At 54.9% G+C, this 20,602-nt stretch overlaps 2 protein-coding genes across 5 annotated transcripts; both read right to left on the minus strand.

Moving 5' to 3' along the window:
* Nucleotides 1-1,592: 1,592 nt before the first annotated feature.
* On the minus strand, nucleotides 1,593-11,645 carry Keap1 (kelch like ECH associated protein 1). Of its 4 annotated transcripts, none has more exons than XM_048342241.1 (6): nucleotides 11,559-11,645; nucleotides 8,935-9,614; nucleotides 5,506-6,191; nucleotides 3,218-3,423; nucleotides 2,605-2,781; nucleotides 1,593-2,137 (listed from the first exon to the last, which is right to left on the minus strand). In XM_048342241.1, the coding sequence occupies exons 2-6, from the start codon at nucleotides 9,565-9,567 to the stop codon at nucleotides 1,971-1,973; spliced, it is 1,869 nt and encodes a 622-aa protein (XP_048198198.1). In that variant the 5' UTR covers nucleotides 9,568-9,614; nucleotides 11,559-11,645; the 3' UTR covers nucleotides 1,593-1,970. The 4 variants fall into 4 exon arrangements, with proteins under 4 accessions (XP_048198198.1, XP_048198196.1, XP_048198199.1 ...); XM_048342239.1 differs by lacking the exon at nucleotides 11,559-11,645 and adding an exon at nucleotides 10,809-10,978; XM_048342242.1 differs by lacking the exon at nucleotides 11,559-11,645 and adding an exon at nucleotides 10,260-10,430.
* Nucleotides 11,646-17,223: 5,578 nt separating this feature from the next.
* Nucleotides 17,224-18,578, minus strand: S1pr5 (sphingosine-1-phosphate receptor 5). The gene has a single exon (XM_048342278.1). The coding sequence runs from the start codon at nucleotides 18,576-18,578 to the stop codon at nucleotides 17,373-17,375; it is 1,206 nt and encodes a 401-aa protein (XP_048198235.1). The 3' UTR covers nucleotides 17,224-17,372.
* Between the last annotated feature and the right edge of the window lie 2,024 nt (nucleotides 18,579-20,602).

The raw sequence follows: 20,602 nt of genomic DNA on the forward strand, positions 1-20,602 counted from the left end.
GATTATAGACTTGAGGCACAGGGTCTCCCGGCAGAGCACAGACTGGAGTATAACTTACAATCCATCTGTCTCTGCCTTCACAGCACTGGGATTACAGGCATACATCATCACATCTGGCTTTGACTTTTTTTTTTTTTTAATAGAAACCTTAGGACAGTGCTGGGAGTGTGGCTTTGTGGTAGAGTGCTTGCCTAGCATGCACGAAGCCCTGGGTTCGATTCTGCAGTACCACATAAACAGAAAAATTCGGAAGTGGGGCTGTGGCTCAAGTGGTAGAGTGCTAGCCTTGAGCAAAAAAAGAAGCCAGAGACAGTGCTCAGACCCTGAGTTCAAGCCCCAGGACTGACAAAAAGAAAGAGTTCATAGGACAAGGGCCAGGGAACTGCTTGGTTCAGGGATGGGAGGTGCCATGTTTCTTTTGGGACCAGGAAGACGCTTCTAAGTTGTCTGGGAGAGATAGAAGAAGACTCCCTAAAAATTGAGCCCTTACTTCACCCATCTTTCTTCTTCCTGAGCATGGTAGCACACATCTATAATTCCCGCACTCCAGGGACTGAGGCTGGAGGATTAAGTGTTCCAGGTCAAAACTAGCTACTCAGGAGGTTGAGATTTAAGGATTTTGGTTCCAAGCCAGACAGGGCATAAAAGCCCATGAGAATCTTATCTTAAAATAGCCAGCAAAATAGCCAGCAGTGGAGGCATGGCTCAAGTAGTAGAGCATCAGACTTGAGTAAAACAGTCATCATCATCATCATCATCATCAAGCCTGGACACTAGTGTATGACCTATAATCCTAGCTACTCAGGAGGCTAAGATCTTAGAATCTAGAATCTCAGTTCTAAGCCAGCCCAGGCAGGATAGTCCACGAGATTTTTTTTTTTTTTTTGGCAGTTGTGGGGCTTGAACTCTGTGCCTGGGTGCTGACACTGAGTTTTGCTCAAGGCTAGCACTCAACTACCTTGAACCACAGTGTCACTTCCAGCGTTTTGGTAGTAAATTGGAGATAAGTCTCCTGGACTTTCCTGCCAGGGCTGGCTTCAAACAATGATCTTCAGATCTCAGCCTCCCTAGTAGCTGGGATTACAGGTGTGAACCACCAGTGCCCAGCCCAAGGGACTCTTATCTCCAATTAATCACCAAAACGTTGGAAGTGGAGCTGTAGCTCAAGTGGTAGCGTACCAGCTTTGAGTAAAAAAGCTCAAGGACAGCACTCAAGCCCTGAGTTCAAACCCCAGGACTGGCACCAGAAAACAAACACAAAAAATATAAGCCGTATCTGGTGCGTTGGTGCATATCTGCAATCCTAGAAATGGGGGGAGACATAGGAAAATCACTAGTTCAAAATCAGCTAGGGTGACATAGCAAGAGCCTGTCAAAAACAAAGAGAAAACGGCCTCACAGGTAGAAACAACCCCGCGGGGTCCTTGGAGAGGTAACAAAGGGACAGGCCTGTGTGGCTTGGCTATGAGGATAAGGCCCATCTTATACAGCCTGATGGGATCTGCAGAGAAAAACCAGAATTAAACAAATGCCCTCAAGGGTGGGCCTCCAGCCCGGGCCTTCCTGGGGAAACCCGCAGCTGGAAGACACTAGTTCGTTCCTTCTTTATTTTCATTAGAAAGTTACAGGATTACTTATCAACAAAATGACACCTGGTGGCCTGGCAGGTCCAGACCCCTCCCTGGCGCCTAACCGTGGGTCCTGGGGAGCCTCGGCCTCACGGGGGGGCTGAACCCATCACCCAGTGGCAAGATGCAAAAACAAGGTGATCTCTGCCCAGACTGAGCGGTGCCCTTTCCCGGGGTCCGCCCGAGCCACAGGAGGGACAAGGCCGGCAGCTCCTGTAGGGCTTTCATTGGTGCAGGGGCGTCCCAGGCCCCACCCCAGAGGACGCAGATTCGCTCCCTCTTCTGTCCGTCTTTGTAGAAAAAGAAAAACCAACCACCCAATGCCTGGCGCAGCGGGCGGGGTTAGCAGGTGCAGTTCTGCTGGTCCACCTGTTTCCGGCATGGCTCCATGGTGACGGCCACGCCCACGCCGCTGCGCCCGGAAGTCATGTGCGTCACCTCACTCCAGGAGTCCTGGTCAGGGTCGTAGCACTCTACGCTGTCCAAGAACGTGTGGCCGTCGTAGCCTCCTGCCAGCAGGGCAGAAAGGATAGTCATGAGAGAGGCGGTTGCCGCTCAGGTCCCAGCTGGGGACAGAGAGGCAGGGGAAGAGCAAAGGCCTCCTGACCCGGATGGGAAAACCAACAAGGGCATGGATGGGGCGTGGCTCACACAGGTATTTACTGAGCATGCGTCAGGGTGGGGTGGGGCCTGCACTTCTGGAGGCAAGGCTTGACCTCGGTGGGGGCGGAGCCTGCGTGCTTGAAATAAGAGCCTTGCCCCCATGGGGCGTGGCCTTCTCTGTGAAGGTGGAGCTTTCCCGTGGGGCGTGGCCTACTCTCCAGGAGGGTGGAGCCTAGCCCCTACGGGGCGGGGCTTGCGTCTGTGGGCGGGGCCTTGCGCTACAGGAGGGGCTCTTCTGTTCCAAGAGCAAGGGATGTCTGCGTTCCTCGCCTGGGGGTGGAGGCCCCATGCGCCCCGGGGTCCAGGGTCTCACCCAGAACGTAGATTCTCCCCTGATGCACGGTGATCCCCAGGGCGCTTCGCCGATGCTGCATGGGGGCCACAAAAGCCCAGGTTTCGGTCTCCACGTCGTAGCGCTCCACACTGTTGAGTTGGTCCTGGCCATCGTAGCCCCCCGCCGCGTAGATACAGTTGTGTAGTGCGCAGACTCCTGTACCACGTGGGTCGGCCAGGGTCACTCGGGCCCGGACCCAGGGGTACCCAGCCGGCCGCCGCCTCCCTTCTCCCCTCCCCTCCGAAATGGAGCTGGGGCTGGGGCTAGTCAGGGTGTCTCAGATGCCAGTGAGCCCAGCACTTCGGAGGCCCGAGGAGTTGGAGGTCAGCCTGGATTACCCAAACCAAAACATCAAAGGAGGAAAGGGAGGCTGGGGACCGGGTCATCTGGGAGGACCCTCACCGGTTCACCTGGGATAGGGGGAGTGGTGCTGGATGCCCAGCCCCGCACACCTGGGATAGGGGAATGGTCCTGGATGCCCTGCCCCCCCATACCTGGGATGGGGGAGTAGTCCTGGATGCCCCGCCCCCACACCTGAGATGGGGGAGTGGTCCTGGATGCCCTGCCCCCCGTCCCCCCCTCCCCCGCACACCTGCGCCGCTCCTGATGGTGTTCATGGGTGTGATCATGCGCCATGCATTCCTCTCCGGGTAGTAGCACTCAGCCGAGTTCAGGCGGTTCGTCCCATCGAAGCCCCCGACGGCATAAAGCAAGCGGTTGAGGACCGCCACACCCACGCCGATCCTCCGCGTCAGCATCGGGGACACCAAATGCCACTCGTCCCGCTCCGGCTCGTACCTGCCAAGGGCAGCACCGCAGTGGTGACCCCAGAAACCCAATATATGACATTTGAATCCTCACATCAGTCCTTCTCACAGAGAGAGGGGAGAAACCAGGTGAGGAAACTGAGGCTCACCCATGAGTCATGGAGACTCCCCCAAGTCTCTTGGACCCCTAGTAGCTCAGTCACCACATTGCTGAGGCCCAATGTCACAGGCATGAGGCCCCCAAGCCCCACGATGGTGGACATTCTGCAGTACACGTCCCTCACTTCAGGATGACAGATACAGGCTGGGACAGGTCAGGCAGCACAGTTGGGGCCAATGCCATGGAGTGAGCATTTGACTCAGAACCCCAATTCTAACAAGATGACTACAGCCAGGATCTGAACACACCTAACGCTCTGGGAGTGGGTGTCCCTGTCCTTCTGGAAAGTGGCCTGCTGAGGTACCCCATAGCCACCCCACCCACCTGTGTACAGACCACACACATTAGGCCCTTGTTCATTTTCCTCTGGTCCAGTCCTCTGGCTCTGAGCCCCAGGACCCCAGGGTGCTGGCATCTCGTTGGCTGAAGTCTATATCTTTTTTATTTGGTTTGGTTTGGGGGAAGAACTATACTGGGGTTTTGAACTCAGGGTCTTACACTTTCCTAGCCAGTACTCTATCATTTCAACCATGCCTCCAGCTCCCATTTTTGCTGGTTATTTTGGAGATGGGCCTCTTAGACTTCTCTGCCTGGGCTGGCTTTGGACTTTGATCCTTGGCTGGCTTCAAACATTGATCCTCCAGATCTTAGGCTCCTGAGTACATAGGATTATAGGAGTCAGCCACTGGTGCCTGGCATCTGTTTTGTCTGGTTTGTGGTACTGAGATTTAACTTGGTACTACCTACTTGCTAGGCAAGTGCTTTATCACTTAATCACATCTCCTAGCCCTTTGTGTTTTTGTTCTTAATTTTTCTGGTAGGGCCTCATGCTTTGGCCTTGTTAGCCTTGGCCCCTGATCCTCTATCTCCAAAATAACAAGTGTGCCCAACCAAATGGGGCTCCCTTGTTTAGTTTTCGCAGGGGGGTGGGGGGGCGGGTAAAACCCAAAGCAGGCTGAGAATGTGGCCTAGTGGTAGAGTGCTTGCCTAGCATGCATGAAGCCCTGGGTTCGATTCCTCAGTACCACATACACAGAAAAAGCAAGAAGTGGCACTGTGGCTCAAGTGGTAGAGTGCTAACCTTGAGCACAGAGGGGTTCAGGGACAGTGGCCAAGCCCTGAATTCAAGCCCTAGGACCGGCAAAAAAAAAAAGAAAACCAACAAGGCAGCCAGGTGTTGGTGGCTCAGGCCTGTAATCCTAGCTACTCAAGAGGCTGAGGGCTGGGGATGTGGCTTAATAGCAGAGTGTTTGCCTAGTGCTTGCATGAAGCCTTGGGTTTGGCTCCTCAGTGCCACATAAACAGAAAAGGCTGAATATGGTGCTGTGGCTCAAGTGGCAGAGTACTAACCTTGAGCAAAAGAAGCTCAGGGAAATGCCCAGGCCCTGAGTTCAAGCCTCAGGTCTAGCAAGAATAAGTAAAAAAAAACAAAAGCTGAGATCTGAGGATCATGATTCAAAGCCAGCCCAGGCAGGAAAGTTTGTGAGACTCATCTCCAATTAACCACCAGAAAACCAGAAGTGGAGCTGTGGCTCAGTGGCAGAGCACTAGCCTTGAGTGAAAAAGCTCAGGGAAAGCACCTGGATGCTGAGTTCAAGCCCCAGGACAGGCACCACACACCAAAAAAAATAAATAAAGGGCTTGGAGCGTGGGATTAAGTCCTCATAAAATCATGTCATGTTTTAACGTAATTAGACTGCACCATCTGATCAGCCTACAGCACCATCTTATTAGCATATTGTGCCATCTGATTAGCATACAGCACCATCTGATTAGCATATTGTGCCAATCCCCTCCAGGGTCCACAAAGCCTTGGCAGGTTGGGTTCAAGGTCAGTTATGGGCAGGAGTTTAGCTCCACTTGCCTGAGCAGAGGCGGGCGCCCTGCATCCGAGAGGGAGGAGACCCACCCTCGGCCCCCAAGGGCTGGAGGGCGGCGGGGCCCGGCACCTACCTCTCCACGCTGTTGTGGTGGATGCAGCCGTGGGAGCCCCCAACGGCGTAGATGTGGCCATCGATGACACCGACCCCAATGCGGTTGCGCGGCACGCTCATGGGCGCGCAGGGCGACCACTGGTTGGTCATGGGGTTGTAGCAGTCCAGGGCGCTGGAGTCGGTGTTGCCATCGGGGGAGTTGTTGCGGCCCCCGACGGCGTAGAGCAGCCCCCCGACCACGCAGCCCGCCAGGCCGCTGCGGGGCACCTGCAGGTCGGCCAGCCGCAGCCACGTGCCGGTGCAGGGGTTGTAGGCCTCCAGGTAGCTGAGCGACTGTCGGAAGTAGCCGCCTGCAGTGTAGATGAGGCGGCCCACCTTAGGCGCGCGGCAGGGCACCACGGGCGTGGGCTTGTGCAGGGTGAGCTCCTGGAAGATCTTCACCAGGTAGTCCTTGCAGCGCGAGTCGGCTCGCAGGATCTCGCACTTCTGCAGCTGCATCTGCAGGAAGTGCGGCGTGAGCGAGTGGCAGCGCACCGCGCGCAGCAGCGCCTGCACGTAGTACCGGCGGTGCTCGCAGTCGTACTTGACCCAGTCGATGCAGGCGTGGAACACCTCCGACTCGCAGCGCACGTTCAGGTCGTCCCGGCTGATGAGCGTCACCAGCTGGCAGTGGGTCAGGTTGAAGAATTCCTCCTGCTTGGCCACCTGTGAGGGGGAGGGGGGGAACGGAACCGGTGACCCCCTGCGGGCCTCGCCTTCCTTCCGCCCCAGCCCTCACCAAGTCAGCCAGTGACCCCCCGGGGGTTCCTGCCCAGGCCTCTAGGCTCTAGGCTCCCTCCCCTGAGAAAGCCTGCCTCCCTCCCCACCACCACCCTCCCTTCCTCCCTTTCTTCCTTGTGGTGCTGGGATGAGACCCTAAGCCACCTCCATGCTAAGCTAATACTCTACAACACGGGACAGAGTTCAAGCTTTAAGTTCAAATGACTAAGTGAATTTTACAACTGAGTATTCAGACATACTTTTACGGGCTTCCAGTAAGGCAGTGTGGATATAACAAAGTCATTTTTTTCCTCTGTATGTGTGTTTTGTGCCAGAACTGGAGCTTAAACTCAGAACCTCCAATTCAAGTTTAGCCTTTTTTTTTTTTTTTTTTTTTTGCCAGTCCTGGGCTTGCACTCAGGGCTGGGTTGCTGTCCCTGAGCATCAGAGCTCTACCATTTGAGTCACAGAGCCACTTCCAGCCTTTTCTGAGTAGTTCACTGGAGATAAGAGTTTCCTGGACTTTTCTGTCCAGGTTGGCTTCAAACTGCGATCCTCAGATTTCCTCCTCCTGAGTAGTTGGGATTACAGGTGTAAACCACCGGTGCCAGGCTTAAACCAAGCTTTTCCTGCTCATGTCTAGCACTTAGGCTCCACCCCTAGCCTTAGTGGTAGCTTAAGAGTCTGGCTTGGAACTGTGATCCTCAGATCTCAGCTTCCTGAGTAGCGCAGTGGACATCTGTCTCTCCCAGAATGAAAATTGCAATCTTCCTGGTAATGTGAAGGAAGAACCCCAGCCTAGGCCAATGGTGGGAGGGGGCTGCTTTCTGGATCCCCTGACTGGGGGCCTTAGGTGGTAGGAATTATTCCAGAGCCCAGCAGTGGAAAGGGTGGTAAGAATCTATCCATTCCTGCCTGAAGGAGAGAAATAAAAATCAAACCTAGGGCTGGAGTGGCTCCGCGACTGGGGCGTGGTTATGTCCTGGGGGCGTGGTGCTGTGACTGGGCAGGGCTCTGCCTGGGGGCGTGGTGCTGTGATTGGACAGGGCTCTGCCTGGGGGCGTGGCTCTGTGCCCTGCCAAGGATGGAACCCAGGGTGTCTAGCAAGCTAGACTTGAGCTACACCTTCAGCTCAAATACACTGAGTACAGTTTGAACATCTCTTACCGATAAACGCTTAGGACTACACTTATACTTTTTTTCTTCCTTTCTGATTTTACAATACTTACATATACTTGAAATATCTCGGGAATGAAACTCAGATCCAGACAACAAAATTCACCACAGATGTCTTTTATATGCAAATCACGGCAGGCTGACAGCCTGAAGCTAACTTTTTGGCACTACTTTTAGAACCCACAGCACTTGTGGTTCACACCAGTAATCCCAGCTACCCAGGAGCTTGAGATCTAAGGATCCTGGTTCAAACCTAGCCTGAGAAAGAAAGTTCTTGGGACTGCTATCTCCAGTTAACCATCAAAAGCCAAAAGTGGAGCTGTAGCACAAGTGATGGAGGCTCAGCCTTGATGACAGCCAGTGAGGGGTCAGGTGAGGAATTTTCCACTTGTAGCGGATATATTTTTTGGAGTTGAGGGATGGGGGTTACTTAATGGTGCACTACCACCTTGAGGGTGCAGCCTCTACTTACTGTCCTCCCCAGAATCAGAGCTCATTAGTATATATTTTTTCTTTTCTTTAAAAACAATCTCCCGTTACTTTCTTTTGACAACTTCCTGAACTGAAAGAAAAATGAAAATGAAAGCAAAGCACAATGTGGGGGAGTAGGTCTGGCAGTGTGCTGACTGTCATGGCTGTGTAATAATTATGCTGACTGCATATTCTATGTACCCCAGAAATGGGTTTCTGGCATGCTTGTCCATTGTGTCTACCCTTCTCCCCTCCCCTCCCCCACAGGATGTTGGTACTACATAGCCCAGGCTAGTCTGAAACTTTGAATCTTCCTGCCTCTACCTCTCAAGGGCTGAGATTACAGACATGCTACTATACCCATCTTTTTTTGTTGTTTTGTTTTTTGTCAGTCATAGGATTTGAACACAGGGACCTAGGTGCTGTCCCTGAGCTCTTTTCCTCAAGGCTAACACTCTACCACTTAGAGTCACAGCTCCACTTTTGAGTGTTAATTGGAGATGAGAGTCTCATAGGGACTCTTCTGCCCAGGCTGACATCAAGTGGTGATCCTCAGATTTCAGCCTCCCGAGAAGCTAGGATGATGGGGGGGGGGGGGAGACACTTGCACCCAGCTGTCCACATCTTTGACCCTAGAAACTATGAAGAAAGAGTTGGCTGCTAACCAGAGGTCTCTCTAATGTGTGGCCTAGGAGCTCAGAACCCCAGGTGTCTCATCCTTAGCCTTTACAGTTCAGGAAGGAGTGTTGTGGCTCCTGGGGACCCATCTTGAGTCTCTTTTTCTTTTTGTCGGTCATGGGCCTGGGCGCTGCCCCTAAGCTTTTCTGTTCAGGCTAACACTCTACCACTGCACCACTTCTGGTTTTCTGGTGGTTAACTGGAGCTAAGAGTCTCAAGAACTTTCCTGCCTGGGCTGGCTTTGAACCACTATACTCAAATCTGAGCCTCCTGAGTAACTGGAATGACAGATGTGAGGCTCATCCTGGATCTGACCCACTGCACCCTCCATTCCTTGCCCCTGAAACCAGGTTTCCTTGCTCACCTCTCCAAAGTGCATGTAGATATATTCCCGGGCCCGCTGGTGCAGCTCTGTGCAGCCGATCTGCTCAGCAAAGTTGGCAATGCCAATGGCGTTGCTGGGGTCCAGCTGCTGGACCAGGAAATCACTGCAGGCGCGCACCACGCTGTCGATCTGGTACATGACGGCGCCATTCATCACGTTCAGCACACACTTCTCGCCCATGGAGATGGACGCAGTGTAGGCAAACTCGATGAGGCGCTCCATCACCTGCGGGTGGATGCCCTCGATCGACACCACCTCCATACCCTGCTCGCGGAGCCCGTTGGTGAACATGGCCTTGAACACGGGGCTGGACGAGGCCAGCACCACTTTGTGGGCCATGAACTGGGCAGCTGGAATGTTCTCGTACTTCACCTGCAGCGTCACGTCACACAGTTGCTGGCTAAGCCGCAGCTCGTTCATGATGCCGAAGGCCTGTTTGGTGTGGTCCTCAAGGGTGTAGCTGAAGGTGCGGTTGCCATCCTGGGACGGGGTCACCTCGGCCTTGCACTCAGTGGAGGCGTACATCGTGGCGTCCCCTGAGCCTTCTGGGCAGTCAGTGCACAGGAATCGGCTGAGGGCTCCAGCCCCACTTGGCTTGGCTTCAGGCTGCATGGGGTCCCAGGTGGCCAGACACAATTTCAGCAGTGATACTCAGGGGCCTGGAGGAAGTGAGAGGACAAGAACTGGGGTAGGGGATGGGCCTTGGGATTGGGCCTGCAACCTGCCAATCCATTAAAAAACCATCCCTCACTCCCTAGCCCATCAAACTCCTCTACAGCCTGCAAAACCCCGGGTTGAGCAGTCCCCTACTCATCTACCTCTTCTCTTCACTCACTGTTCCACCTGTCTGGCCACTCTTTCCACCGTGGGGCATAGGCAAACTCTTTCCAACATTTAAGAAGCACTATGTACCAAGCATTGCTCTCAGCGGGGGTAGGGGGGGCAGCCTAGTAAAACAGACAACAGCCTTGTCTGCCCAGCTGGAAGTGGCATGGCGGAGGAGAGAAAGACTAGAGAAGGAAAAGAAAGGAGAAATCAGGGTTAAGAAGAAAGTGGCAAACAAGCACTGGGTCCTTCTGTCACATGTGGGCAGAGAAGTGAATTTAGAGTTGAGAGGAGTAGATCAGAGCACGGGGCCACATGGTTCTTGTTTTTACCTGGTAAAGACACTCAGGGACCCAGGGTGTGCAGTCTGGAGTCAGGACAGGGAGGAAAGCCAGGATGCAGGTAAGATCAGAAAGTGGCTTCCCCAGCCTGAACCTCCCCCTTTTTTAGGTGTGTGCTCAGCCCAGCCAGAGTGTCACCTCCAGACTGCCTCATTTTCATGACTCCACGTGCTGGGAGGAGAAATGTCATCCTCGGGTGCTTTGCACGGTTTCTCTGGGACCAGCTGCAGAGCTTGGGGGTCCTAGGGGCCGGGCTGGGGGTCAGCCAGGGGCCCTACACCTGTACCTGGCGGGCCTGGCCCTGGCCCCCGGTGGCTCCACCCGCCCCCGCCCCCGTCAGTCATCGGGGTGTGTGTGTCCGTCCGTCGTCCCCCCCCCCCGCCGTGAGCTGCGCGCATGCGCGGCTCGCCGCGGCCTGCAGGGAGGAACCGAGCCCCCGGGCCCCGCGGCGTTGCCCCCCAAGACCGGCGCCCAGTGACCCCGCGGCCCCCGCGAGATCGGCGCTCCGAAGGGCCTCCGGCCGGCGTCCGCGGCTTTCCGGCCACAGATTATAAATAACAACGACGGGGGCCGCGCTGCACGGGCGGGGGGCGCAGGGAAGGGGGGCGACCCGAGGGCCCCGACCCCGGGACGCGGTGGCGCGGCCTCCGCGGGGCGCAGCCCGGGCCTCCGGGCCGCCGCACTCACCCCGCCATGGCCGGCGCTCGGGCTCCGCCTCCGCCGCCCGGGCCCGGCGCCTCCATCGCGGCGGCGGGGGAGGGGAGCGCGGTCACCGTGACTAAGCAGCCGCCCGCCGCCCTGTCACAATAAGAGTCCCCGGCGGGCGGCGGGCGGGCGCCGGGGGAGGGGGCTGGGGCGACGGGGAAGGGGCTGGGGGAAGTGGCTGCGGGCGCCGGGGGGGGGGGGGGGGATGGGAGGGAAGGCCTCCCGGGGGGTCGCCCCGGGGGAGGGGGCTGGGTGGGAGAGGGATCTTGGGGAACAAGGAAGCACCAGGCAGGGGAGAGGGATGGGGGGTGGAGGGGGTGGGGGAGGGATGGGAGAAGGGGGCGACGGTGGGCGTGGGATGGAGGAAGGGAGCGAGGTTGGGGGAGAGGGTGTGGGGGTAGAGATGGAGGGACAGATGGGGTAGGGGCGCCGGTTGGGGGGGATCTGGAGGGGAAGGGGTGCTAGGGGGAAGGGAAAGGGGCGGGGAGAGGGACCCTGGGGGGAGGGCCCAGGGTGGGAGGCTTGGTGGGGGCGCCGGTGGGGAGGGAGTGCTGGGGGAGGACGCTGGGGGGGGTGCAGAGGATCGCACCCTTGCCCCGCCCCGCAGCCAGACCTAGGGGCAGCCCTGGGAAAATCAAGAGTCTGGGGTTCGAGGCCCGGCGCCCCCCGCCCCGTGTGGCACCCCGGGAACTGGGGGGGGGCCCTCGCCCGCATCCACCGCGTGGCGCTCACCGCAGCCCGCGTCGCCTTCGAGGGTGTCAGCCAGGCTCGGCGCCGCCCACCCCGCCGCTTCCGGGCGCCCGCAGGCCGAGGCCGGGGCCGGGCGGCCGGCGGGGGGGGGGGGGGGGGGGGCGTGGGGTCCGCGGGAGGTCACGGCCAGGGGTCACAGCCGTCGGGGGCCGCCGGGGTCACCGCTGTCGCAGCCGTCCGTCGGGCGCGAGGGAGGGAAGCCAGGGGAGGGCGGGAGGGGCGAGGACTCCCGGACTCCGGCCCTCCCTGCCCTCCGCGGCTGCGGCCGGCCGGGTGTGCCTCCCCGGCCCGGCACGGCCCTGCCCACGCCTCTGGCCTGGGATCCCGACCCTTTAACCCCGCACCGGCTAACTAGCTGGGGTTCTTGTTTATTTCTTGGTCGGTGGTGGGGATTGAACTCTGCGCAGTCCCTGAGCTCTTCTGCTCAAGGCTGGCGCTCTACCGCTGGAGCCACTCTCGCGGTTCTCTGGTGGCTCATTGGAGGTAAGTTACCTGGCCTTTCCTGGCTGTGCTGGCTTTGAACCGTGATCCTCAGATCCCAGCCTCTTGAGTATCTAGGATGACAATGTTGAGCCACCAGTGGGGCGCCATGAGACTCTTATCTCCAATTAACCAGCAAAAAGCCCAACGTGGAACTGTGGCTCAAGTGGTAGAGCACCAGCCTTAAACCAAAAAACCAAGCAAGATTGGGAGGTCCAGAGTTCAATCCCCTGGACTGACACCAAGAAAACAAACCACAACCAAAACTGTACTAAGAAGAAAGAAGTGTGTATAATCAGCCTCTATCCACAAATACAAACCTACCCTTCCTTCGCTTCCTTCCTTCCTTCCTCTTTGCCAGCTCTGGGGCTTGAACTCAGGGCCTGAGCACTGTCCCTGAGATTCTTTTGCTCAAGGCTAGCACGCTACCACTTGAGCCAGAGCACCACTTCCGGCTTTTTCTGTGTATGTGGTGCTGAGGAATCGAACCCAGGGCTTCATGGTAAGCACTCCACCACTAAGCCACATTCCCAGCCCCACAAATACCAACTTAGTCGAGGGAGATGCATGGCACTGCAAGCCCCTCCTGTGTGTAGAAATACACACAAAAAGCCAGGCACTAGTGGCTCACGTGTGTAATCCCAGCTACTTAGGAGGCTGTGATCTAGAGAATCACAGTTCAAAGCCAGCCAGAGCAGGAAGTCCAAGAGTATACATCTCCAATTAACTAATAATAAAATACTAGACTGGGAGGTGTGGTTCATATAGAGCACCAGCCTTCCAAGCAAGCCAAGAAAGTGCAGGGCCCTAAATTCAAACCCCACTGTCTCCAAATAAATAAATAAAAGTGCCTGGGCTCCTGGGAATGAGGGAATTATGAGCACTCAGAATCCTGGCTGGCAGTTTGGGGTTAATTAACCCAGGCTTGGGGGCTCAAGTTTCCATCTCCTATGAAGATGCAGTTCCAGACATGCCCAGTAGGGGTAGAGTCCTGGCACACTGGCCAAGACCACTTGTAGCTCTCAAAATCTAAGCAGCAGGCCTGTGAGCCAGTGGTAGAGATTCAGCAGAGATTCCCTCACACAAGTACAAGAGGACTAGGCACATACATTTATTACGGCATAATAAGTAACACTCTGCCCCCATGTCCCATACAATCCAGGTGAAATATCATGCAGCCAGTAAAAACAAGCCAGACCCACTGGGAATAGTGTTCCAGAAGCCTGGAGTTCCATCCCAAGCCAGGAAAGAATGAGACAGACAGACAGAGATAAAGAGAAGAGGAAGAAGAGGAGGAGGAGGAAAGGAAGGAAGGAAGGAAGGAAAGGTTTTCTGTATTTACAGGTTAAAACATAAGGCCTAGGCTATCTCTCACCTTTTTTTTTTTTTTTTTTTTTTTTGGCCAGTCCTGGGCCTTGGACTCAGGGCCTGAGCACTGTCCCTGGCTTCTTTTTGCTCAAGGCTAGCACTCTGCCACTTGATCCACAGCGCCCCCTCTGGCCATTTTCTGTATATGTGGTGCTGGGGAATTGAACCCAGGGCTTCCTGTGTACGAGGCAAGCACTCTTGCCACTAGGCCATATTCTCAGCCCCTTGGCTGTGGTTTTTGAGCCCTCACCAGACCCCAACCATAATGGCTCCCCGCCCTGACTGTATAATTCCCAGCTTTCAACACTAAGAGAAATAACTAACTTTCAGCCATCCACTTCAGTTTGTTAGGGGAGGCCCCAGGCTCTTAGGTCACCCCTTGCTAAGCCAACAAGCTGGGTACCAGTGGCTCCCACCTGTAATCCCAGCTACTCAGGAGGCTGAGATCTTAGCATCACACAGTTTGAAGCCAGCCCAGAAAGAAAGTCCATGAGACTTTCATCTGCAATTAACCAGCAAAATGATAATGATAATAATAATTAATAATACAGAAAGTGGTGCTATGGCTCAAGTGATAGATTGCCAGGAGTGAGCAGAAAAAGCTAAGAGACAGATTGAGGCCCAGAATTCAAGTCCCAGTACCAACACAAAAATAAAGAAGCTTGGGCTGGGAATGTGGCTTAGTGGTAGAGTGCTTGCCTAGCATGCATGAAGCCCTGGGTTTGATTCCTCAGTACCACATTTGCAGAAAAAGCCAGAAGTGGCAATGTGGCCCAAGTAGTAGAGCACCAGCCTTAAGAAGAAAAGAAGCTCAAGGACAGTGCCCTGGCCCTGAGTTCAAGCCCCAGGACTGGCACATGGATGGATGGACGGACGGATGAATGGGTGGATGGATGGATGGATAGATAGATAAGCAAGCAAGCTGAGCGTCAGTGGCTTACACCGGTAATCCTAACTACTTCTAGTTGCAAAAATTTCCAAGCTGTAGCACCAGGTGAGAAAAGCAAAATACAAAAAGAAAGAAAACCAAATGGGAAAAAATTCAAGCAAGTATTCTTAAATTTGTGTTAAAAGGAAGGCATATATTTACATTTGGGCCCTTTTTATTTTTCCTACAGAAAAGTTCTAAACTGGGGCTGGGAGTATGGCCTAGTGGTAGAGTGCTTGCCTCATATACATGAAGCCCTGGGTCCTATTCAACACCACATATATAGAAAAAGCCAGAAGTGGCATTGTGGCTCAAGTGGCAGAATGCTAGCCTTGAGCAAAAAGAAGCCAAGGACAGTGCTCAGGCCCTGAGTTCAAGCCCCCAGGGCTGGCAAAAAAAGAAAAGTTCTAAACTTTCCTTAAGTCCTCCCCCACCCACGCACAGCGATAACAATTCAAAAGGAGAAACCTGTCCTTTTTCTTTCTTCCTTTCCTTTTCTTTTTATTTATTTATTTGTCATTGTGAGGCTTGAATTCTGGGCCTGGGCACTGTCCCTGAACTCTTCAACTCAAGGCTAGCACTCTGCCACTTGAGCCACAGCAACACTTCTGGTTTTCTGATAATTAATTGGAGATAAGAGTCTCAGGGACTTTCCTGTCTGGGCTGGCTTCAAACTGTGAAGCCATTCTGGGCTGGGAATGTGGCTTAGTGGTAAAGTGCTGGCCTAACATGCCTGAAGCCCTGGGTTCTATTCCTCTGTACCACATAAACAGAAAAAGCCAGAAGTGGTACTGTGGTTCAAGTGGTAGAGTGCTAGCCTTGAGCAAAAGAAGCTCAGGGGAGCTGGGAATGTGGCCTAGTGGTAAGTGCTTGCCTCTTATACATGAAGCCCTGGGTTTGATTCCTCAGCACCACATATATAGGGAAAAAAATCCTGAAGTCCCCTGTGGCTGAAGTGGTAGAATGCTGGCCTTAAGCAAGAAGAAGCCAGGGCCAGTGCTCAGGCCCTGAGTTCAAGACCCAGGACTGACAAAAAAAAAAAAAAAAAAAAAAAAAAAAACGACCTGCGATCCTCAGATCTCAGCCTCCTGAGTAACGTGGAATAGAGGCATGAGCTACCAGCACCTGGCTTTGGGTGATTTTTTTAATTAGCATATATTAAAAATATAAGCATCTCGTTTCAAGTTCCCTATCATCAATTCAATGATGGCACCCAACAATGGAAGCAGAAGATGGAGCAAGCAGAGAGATTTCACTTCTCCTGCAAAATGGAGAGGCACTTTTTGGGGTGGCTGTCCTGGCAGGGAGCTAGAGCAGCATTTCTGGCTCAGGTGAACTTGCGGGAGGGCGGTGAGAAGGGGCTGTGTCACATGCATGTGGCCAGTAAAGGGGGGGACCCAGCTGGTGGAGCAGAGTAGAGCCCTCCCCCACCCCTACCTTCCTTCCCCATCTTCTGGCCTTCCTTGCAGTTCACAGAAAGGCCGGCGGGTGGCGTGCTGCAGCCTCAAGCCGAGCCCCCGGGTCCCAGGGCTAGTCTGGGTTAGTCAAGAGTAGGCTTTGGGCGACAAGGGGCTACCTGGATCCCATTATGGGCACAGACAGGGGGAGGGGGGGTTGCCTCCACCCCCATGCAAGAATGCACAGGAGAATGTGAGCCTAGCCTTGCTGGCACCTCCAGACAGCCATGGCTACAGGAGGACTCTTGGGAGCCAAGGCTGCTAGTATTGAATTTCCTGGCCAGGGCCCGGCTCTCACTGATGGGAGTTTCTTCATCTGGCAACTGGGGGTGAGAAAATCAATTTGTGAGGAGGTTTTAGTAGGGAATGGGGGACTGGGAAATAGTAACCAGTAACTTTGAATAATAAGCTGTCATCGCTCTTATTGTTTTAGTGTGTGTGTGTGTGTGTGTGTGTGTGTGTGTGTGTGTGAAACCCAGAGCTCCATATCAAGGCCTGAGTGCTGTCCCTGCACTTTTTGGCTTGGGCTGGCACTCTACCACTTGAGCAACAGCTCTACTTCTGGCTTTTCGCTGATTAACTTTTTTTTTTTTTTTTTTGCCAGTCCTGGGCCTTGGACTCAGGGCCTGAGCACTGTCCCTGGCTTCTTCCCGCTCAAGGCTAGCACTCTGCCACTTGAGCCACAGCGCCGCTTCTGGCCGTTTTCTGTATATGTGGTGCTGGGGAATCGAACCTAGGGCCTCGTGTATCCGAGGCAGGCACTCTTGCCACTAGGCTATGTCCCCAGCCCCTGATTAACTTTTTTCCCAGGCTGGTTTTGAACCACAATCCTTAGATCACAGCCTCCTGAGTAGCTAAGATTATATAGGCTGGCTCTCCTTAACTTCTTGGTGGCGCATGACTTGTCCACAAGGGTCACAGGATACCTATGAACCCTTGAATAGGGCAGGTCCCCCCTCTGCCTGAGAACAATTGTGGTTCCTACATCACTTAGAGTAAAAGCCAAGCCCTTCCTTCCCACAACCCACAAGACTTTGCACCATCTATCATCTTCTCCCTTTCTCTCCCTCTGTTGCTGCTTTAGGCATACAAACATGCACACTGAGATCCTTATTCACCATTCAACGCAGACATTCCTGCCCCAGGACCTTTGCACTTTCGGCTTCCTCATCTCAGAAAACTTTTCCTTAAGGTGTTAGCAGGGCAGTGACATTTCCAGTTGCTATTTCGCCTTCTCTACACCATTCCATCACTTCAGGATCAAGGGACCCATCTCCTTCTTCAGTCTGTGTCCCCTCTCCCTCCAGAATGTCAATTCTACAAAGGTGCAGGGTTTTTTTCTTTGTGAAGGCCATTATTGTGGGTTTGGACCTTGGCTATTGTTTTCCTACAAATTCCTTTATTAAAAAAAAAAGTAAAAAGTCTTGGGCATAGGGGCTGGGAATGTGGCTTAGTGGTAGAGTGCTTGCCTAGCACGCATGAGGCCCTAGGTTCGGTACCACATAAAAATAATAATAAAACGTCTTGGGGATGGGATGGGGTGGGCGTCCATCAGTGGCTGATTCAGAGACCCGGATCCGGGGGGCCGTGCCTATCCCGAGGACTCCCGGTGCTGGTGGTGGAGCCGCTGGTGTCCAATCCATCACGCTGGGGCAACGATCGCTCGCTGCGGCTGAAGCTGCCATCTAGGCCCGGGGTCAGGCCATGGCGAGGCCCAGCCGATGCCCGGGTGGCGCTGCCTGACAGCTGCTGGGAGCTGCCGGGGGACTCGGGGTGGTGGTGGCAGGGGCGGCGCCCGCAGCAGAGCAGGCGCAGGAGCGCGCGTCGGAAGTCGCGGTTGGTGAGCGTGTAGATGATGGGGTTGAGGAGCGAATTGGCCATGGCCAGGCCCAGGAAAGGGTCCGCCTGCAGGAGCACGGGACAGGCGCGCGCCGGGCAAGCCACATCCAGCAGCAGCAGGAGGAACAGCGGCAGCCAGCAGGCGGCGAAGGCCAGAAGCACGGCGCTGAGCGTGCGCAGCAGCGCCAGCGAGCGGGGCGCGCGGGCTGCGCGCGCCGCCGGGGTCCGCGCGGCTCCGGGCCGCGCCGTGCGCAGCCGCCGCGCGTTGGCGCGCACCCGGCAGTAGATGCGCGTGTAGAGCGCGCAGATGGCCGCCAGGATGACCAGGAAGGCCAGCACGCAGAAGAGGATGTAGGCCTTGGCGTAGAGAGGCAGCACGGTGGAACAGGCCTCCAGGTGACCCAGACAGTTCCAGCCGAGCGCGGGCAGCAGCCCCAGCAGCAGCGACGCGCCCCAGGCGGCTGCGGCTAGCGCCAGCGTGCGCCCTTTGCGGGCGGCGGGCGCCGGGCCACGGCGCGCCATGGTGAGGTGGCGCTCCAGGGCGATCGCCAGGAGACTCAGCACCGACGCGGCCAGGGCCACGAACACGCCTCCTTCCCGGGCGAACCAGAGCGCGGGCGACAATCGCAGCGTGAGGGGCCCCGAGAGGAGGATGTTGGTGGCATAGGCAGCCCCAGCCAGAAGATCGGACAAGGTGAGGCTCCCCAGGAGCAGGAACATGGGCGCCTGGAAGCGCGGGTGGCGCCCCAGCACTAGCAGCACCGCCAGGTTCTCCAGCACGATGAAGGCGCACACGGCCAGGCACACCGCGGCGTCGGCACGCAGACCCGCGCCGGGCTGGTAGCGCGCCCCGCGGAGCTTGCCCGTGTAGTTGTAATGCAGGACGATGACCTCGCTCACTGGCGCCGGCCGCAGCAGCCCCGGCTCCATGGGCTGCCCCGACCCCCAGGCTGCGGAGAAGACGGGAAGGGGGGGGGGGCACGGTCAGAGCGGCTAATTCCGCCCCCTCCCGTCTCCCCCATCCCTTCCCCCCCCCCGCCCCAAGGACTGCCCTCCACCCGGGCCTGCGACCTCCCTGCTCACGGGAAGGTTGTGTCCTAGGGGAGCTGAGTTCCTACTTTTTAAAAAAATTTTTTGCCAGTCCTGGGGCTTGAACTCAGGGCCTGGGCGCTGCCCCTGAGCTTTTTCACTCAAGGCTGGCACTCTACTACTTGAGCCACAGCACCACTTCTGGTTTTCTGGTAATTTATTGGAGATAAGAGTCTCATGGACTTTCCTGCCCAGGCTGGCTTTGAACTATGATCCTCAGATATCAGCCCCCTGAATAGCTAGGACTATAGGCATGAGCCACAGGCTCCAGGCTTATGAGACTCTTAATATTCACTAAGCTACCAAAAAAAGGAATAAAATACCTGGAATGGACCTGTGACTCAAGTGGGAGAGTGCTAGCCTGGGGCAGAAAGGTCTGGGGTAGAGCTCAGGCTCTGAGTTCAAGCCTCAGGACAGGCACCAAAAAATAAATCAGGGACTTTCTTCCTACAGCTTTGAACAGTCTCTTGAATTTAGGATTACAGGCATGAGCCTTGAGCCACTGGTATACCTGATTTCAGAGGGTTCTGGATAAAAGGATGATTGTGAAACTGACAAATAACAGGGTGACACTCAGTCCCATTAAAAGTACACTAATAACACAGCAAGAATATCTATGTAGACGTGTACGTTACAGATAAACACACAGGAGCATGCGTATATACCAAACACATACAACCAGGCACAGAAAGAAACTCAAACATAGAGTGACACATGACAAAAGAGCCATACACACATAACTGACAAAATTAAAAACACAGTTTAACTGGATGCTGGTGGCTCGGGCCTATCCTTCCACTTAGGAGTCTGACATCCAGAGGATAGAGTTTGGAGGCTAATCTCCACAGAAAACTGTCTTCAGTGAACCAGCAGAAAAAAAGCAAGACTGGAGGGATGGCTCAAGTCATAAAGCATCAGCCTAGCAAATTTGAGGGCCTATGTTCAAACCCTAGTATGGGCAAAAAAAAAAAAAAGTTTTTAATTTAGTACGGAGTTTTACCAAATTTAGGGAGACAAGAAAACATATCCATACATGGACAGACTGATGGACACAGAACAACCCCAAAACAATAATTCAGTCGCACAAAGGCTGTCACTCCCAGAGGACACCATTTCACAACCTCTACCCACACCCAACCTGGGGCTCAGCACCCCACACTGCAGGCCCCTTGTTACACACAAAGCCTTTTCCTGCTAAAACCCCTGTGAGAAAGTTGGTGTTACCCACCCATTTCACAGAAGGGAGGAGGGCAGACATGCTAAGTGGCTGTGGGACACACTTGTCATCAAAAGCATAACAAGCTGCTCACACTTGTAGCCCTAGCTACTCAGGAGGCTAAGACCTGAGGATCACAGTTCAAAGCCAGCCTGTGCAGGAAAATATGACACTCTTATCTCCAACAAACCACAAAAATGCCTGAAGCAGAGCTGTGGCTTAAGTGGTAGAGCACCAGCCTTGAAGGAAAAAACAAACAAACAAAAAAAATGCTTAGAGACAACCACAGACTCTGAGTTCAAACTCCAGAACAGGCACAAAATACATTTTAGGGCTTCGGGGATGTAGTGTAGTGGCCGAGCTTAGTCCTGCACAGACTCACTCAGGCTTCCTGACAAGCACACAAAATAAACCCAAGCAACAAGAACTAGCCCCCTTGTCACCTTTGCACACTCAGCAGTGTCACCAGGCCCCAGGAGAGGGACTGGAGAAGGGACTTTTCAACACACTGCCAGGGGCAGTTAGAGCCTAGGCAGGTTCCGAGTCACCGACCGGCAGACGCCGGCTGAGCCTGGGATGGGGATCGGCAAACACACAGACGGGGGGAGGGGAACGGAGAGGTCTGGTCCCGCGCCCTGACCATTCTGGC

Source organism: Perognathus longimembris, chromosome 3, assembly GCF_023159225.1.
Source record: "Perognathus longimembris pacificus isolate PPM17 chromosome 3, ASM2315922v1, whole genome shotgun sequence".
In the NCBI taxonomy this organism is placed as follows: Eukaryota; Metazoa; Chordata; class Mammalia; order Rodentia; family Heteromyidae; genus Perognathus; species Perognathus longimembris.

Bases quoted from the DNA above. Each gene is read 5' to 3' on its own strand.
- Keap1 (XM_048342241.1), bottom strand. From the start codon at position 9,567: ATGCAGCCTGAAGCCAAGCCAAGTGGGGCTGGAGCCCTCAGCCGATTC. The intron at 3,424-5,505 runs GTAGGTGCCGGG...TGCCCTTGGCAG, and splicing joins CACCACAACAGCGTGGAGAG to GTACGAGCCGGAGCGGGACG. The intron at 2,782-3,217 runs GTGTGCGGGGGA...CACGTGGTACAG, and splicing joins CACCATCAGGAGCGGCGCAG to GAGTCTGCGCACTACACAAC.
- S1pr5 (XM_048342278.1), bottom strand. From the start codon at position 18,578: ATGGAGCCGGGGCTGCTGCGGCCGGCGCCAGTGAGCGAGGTCATCGTC.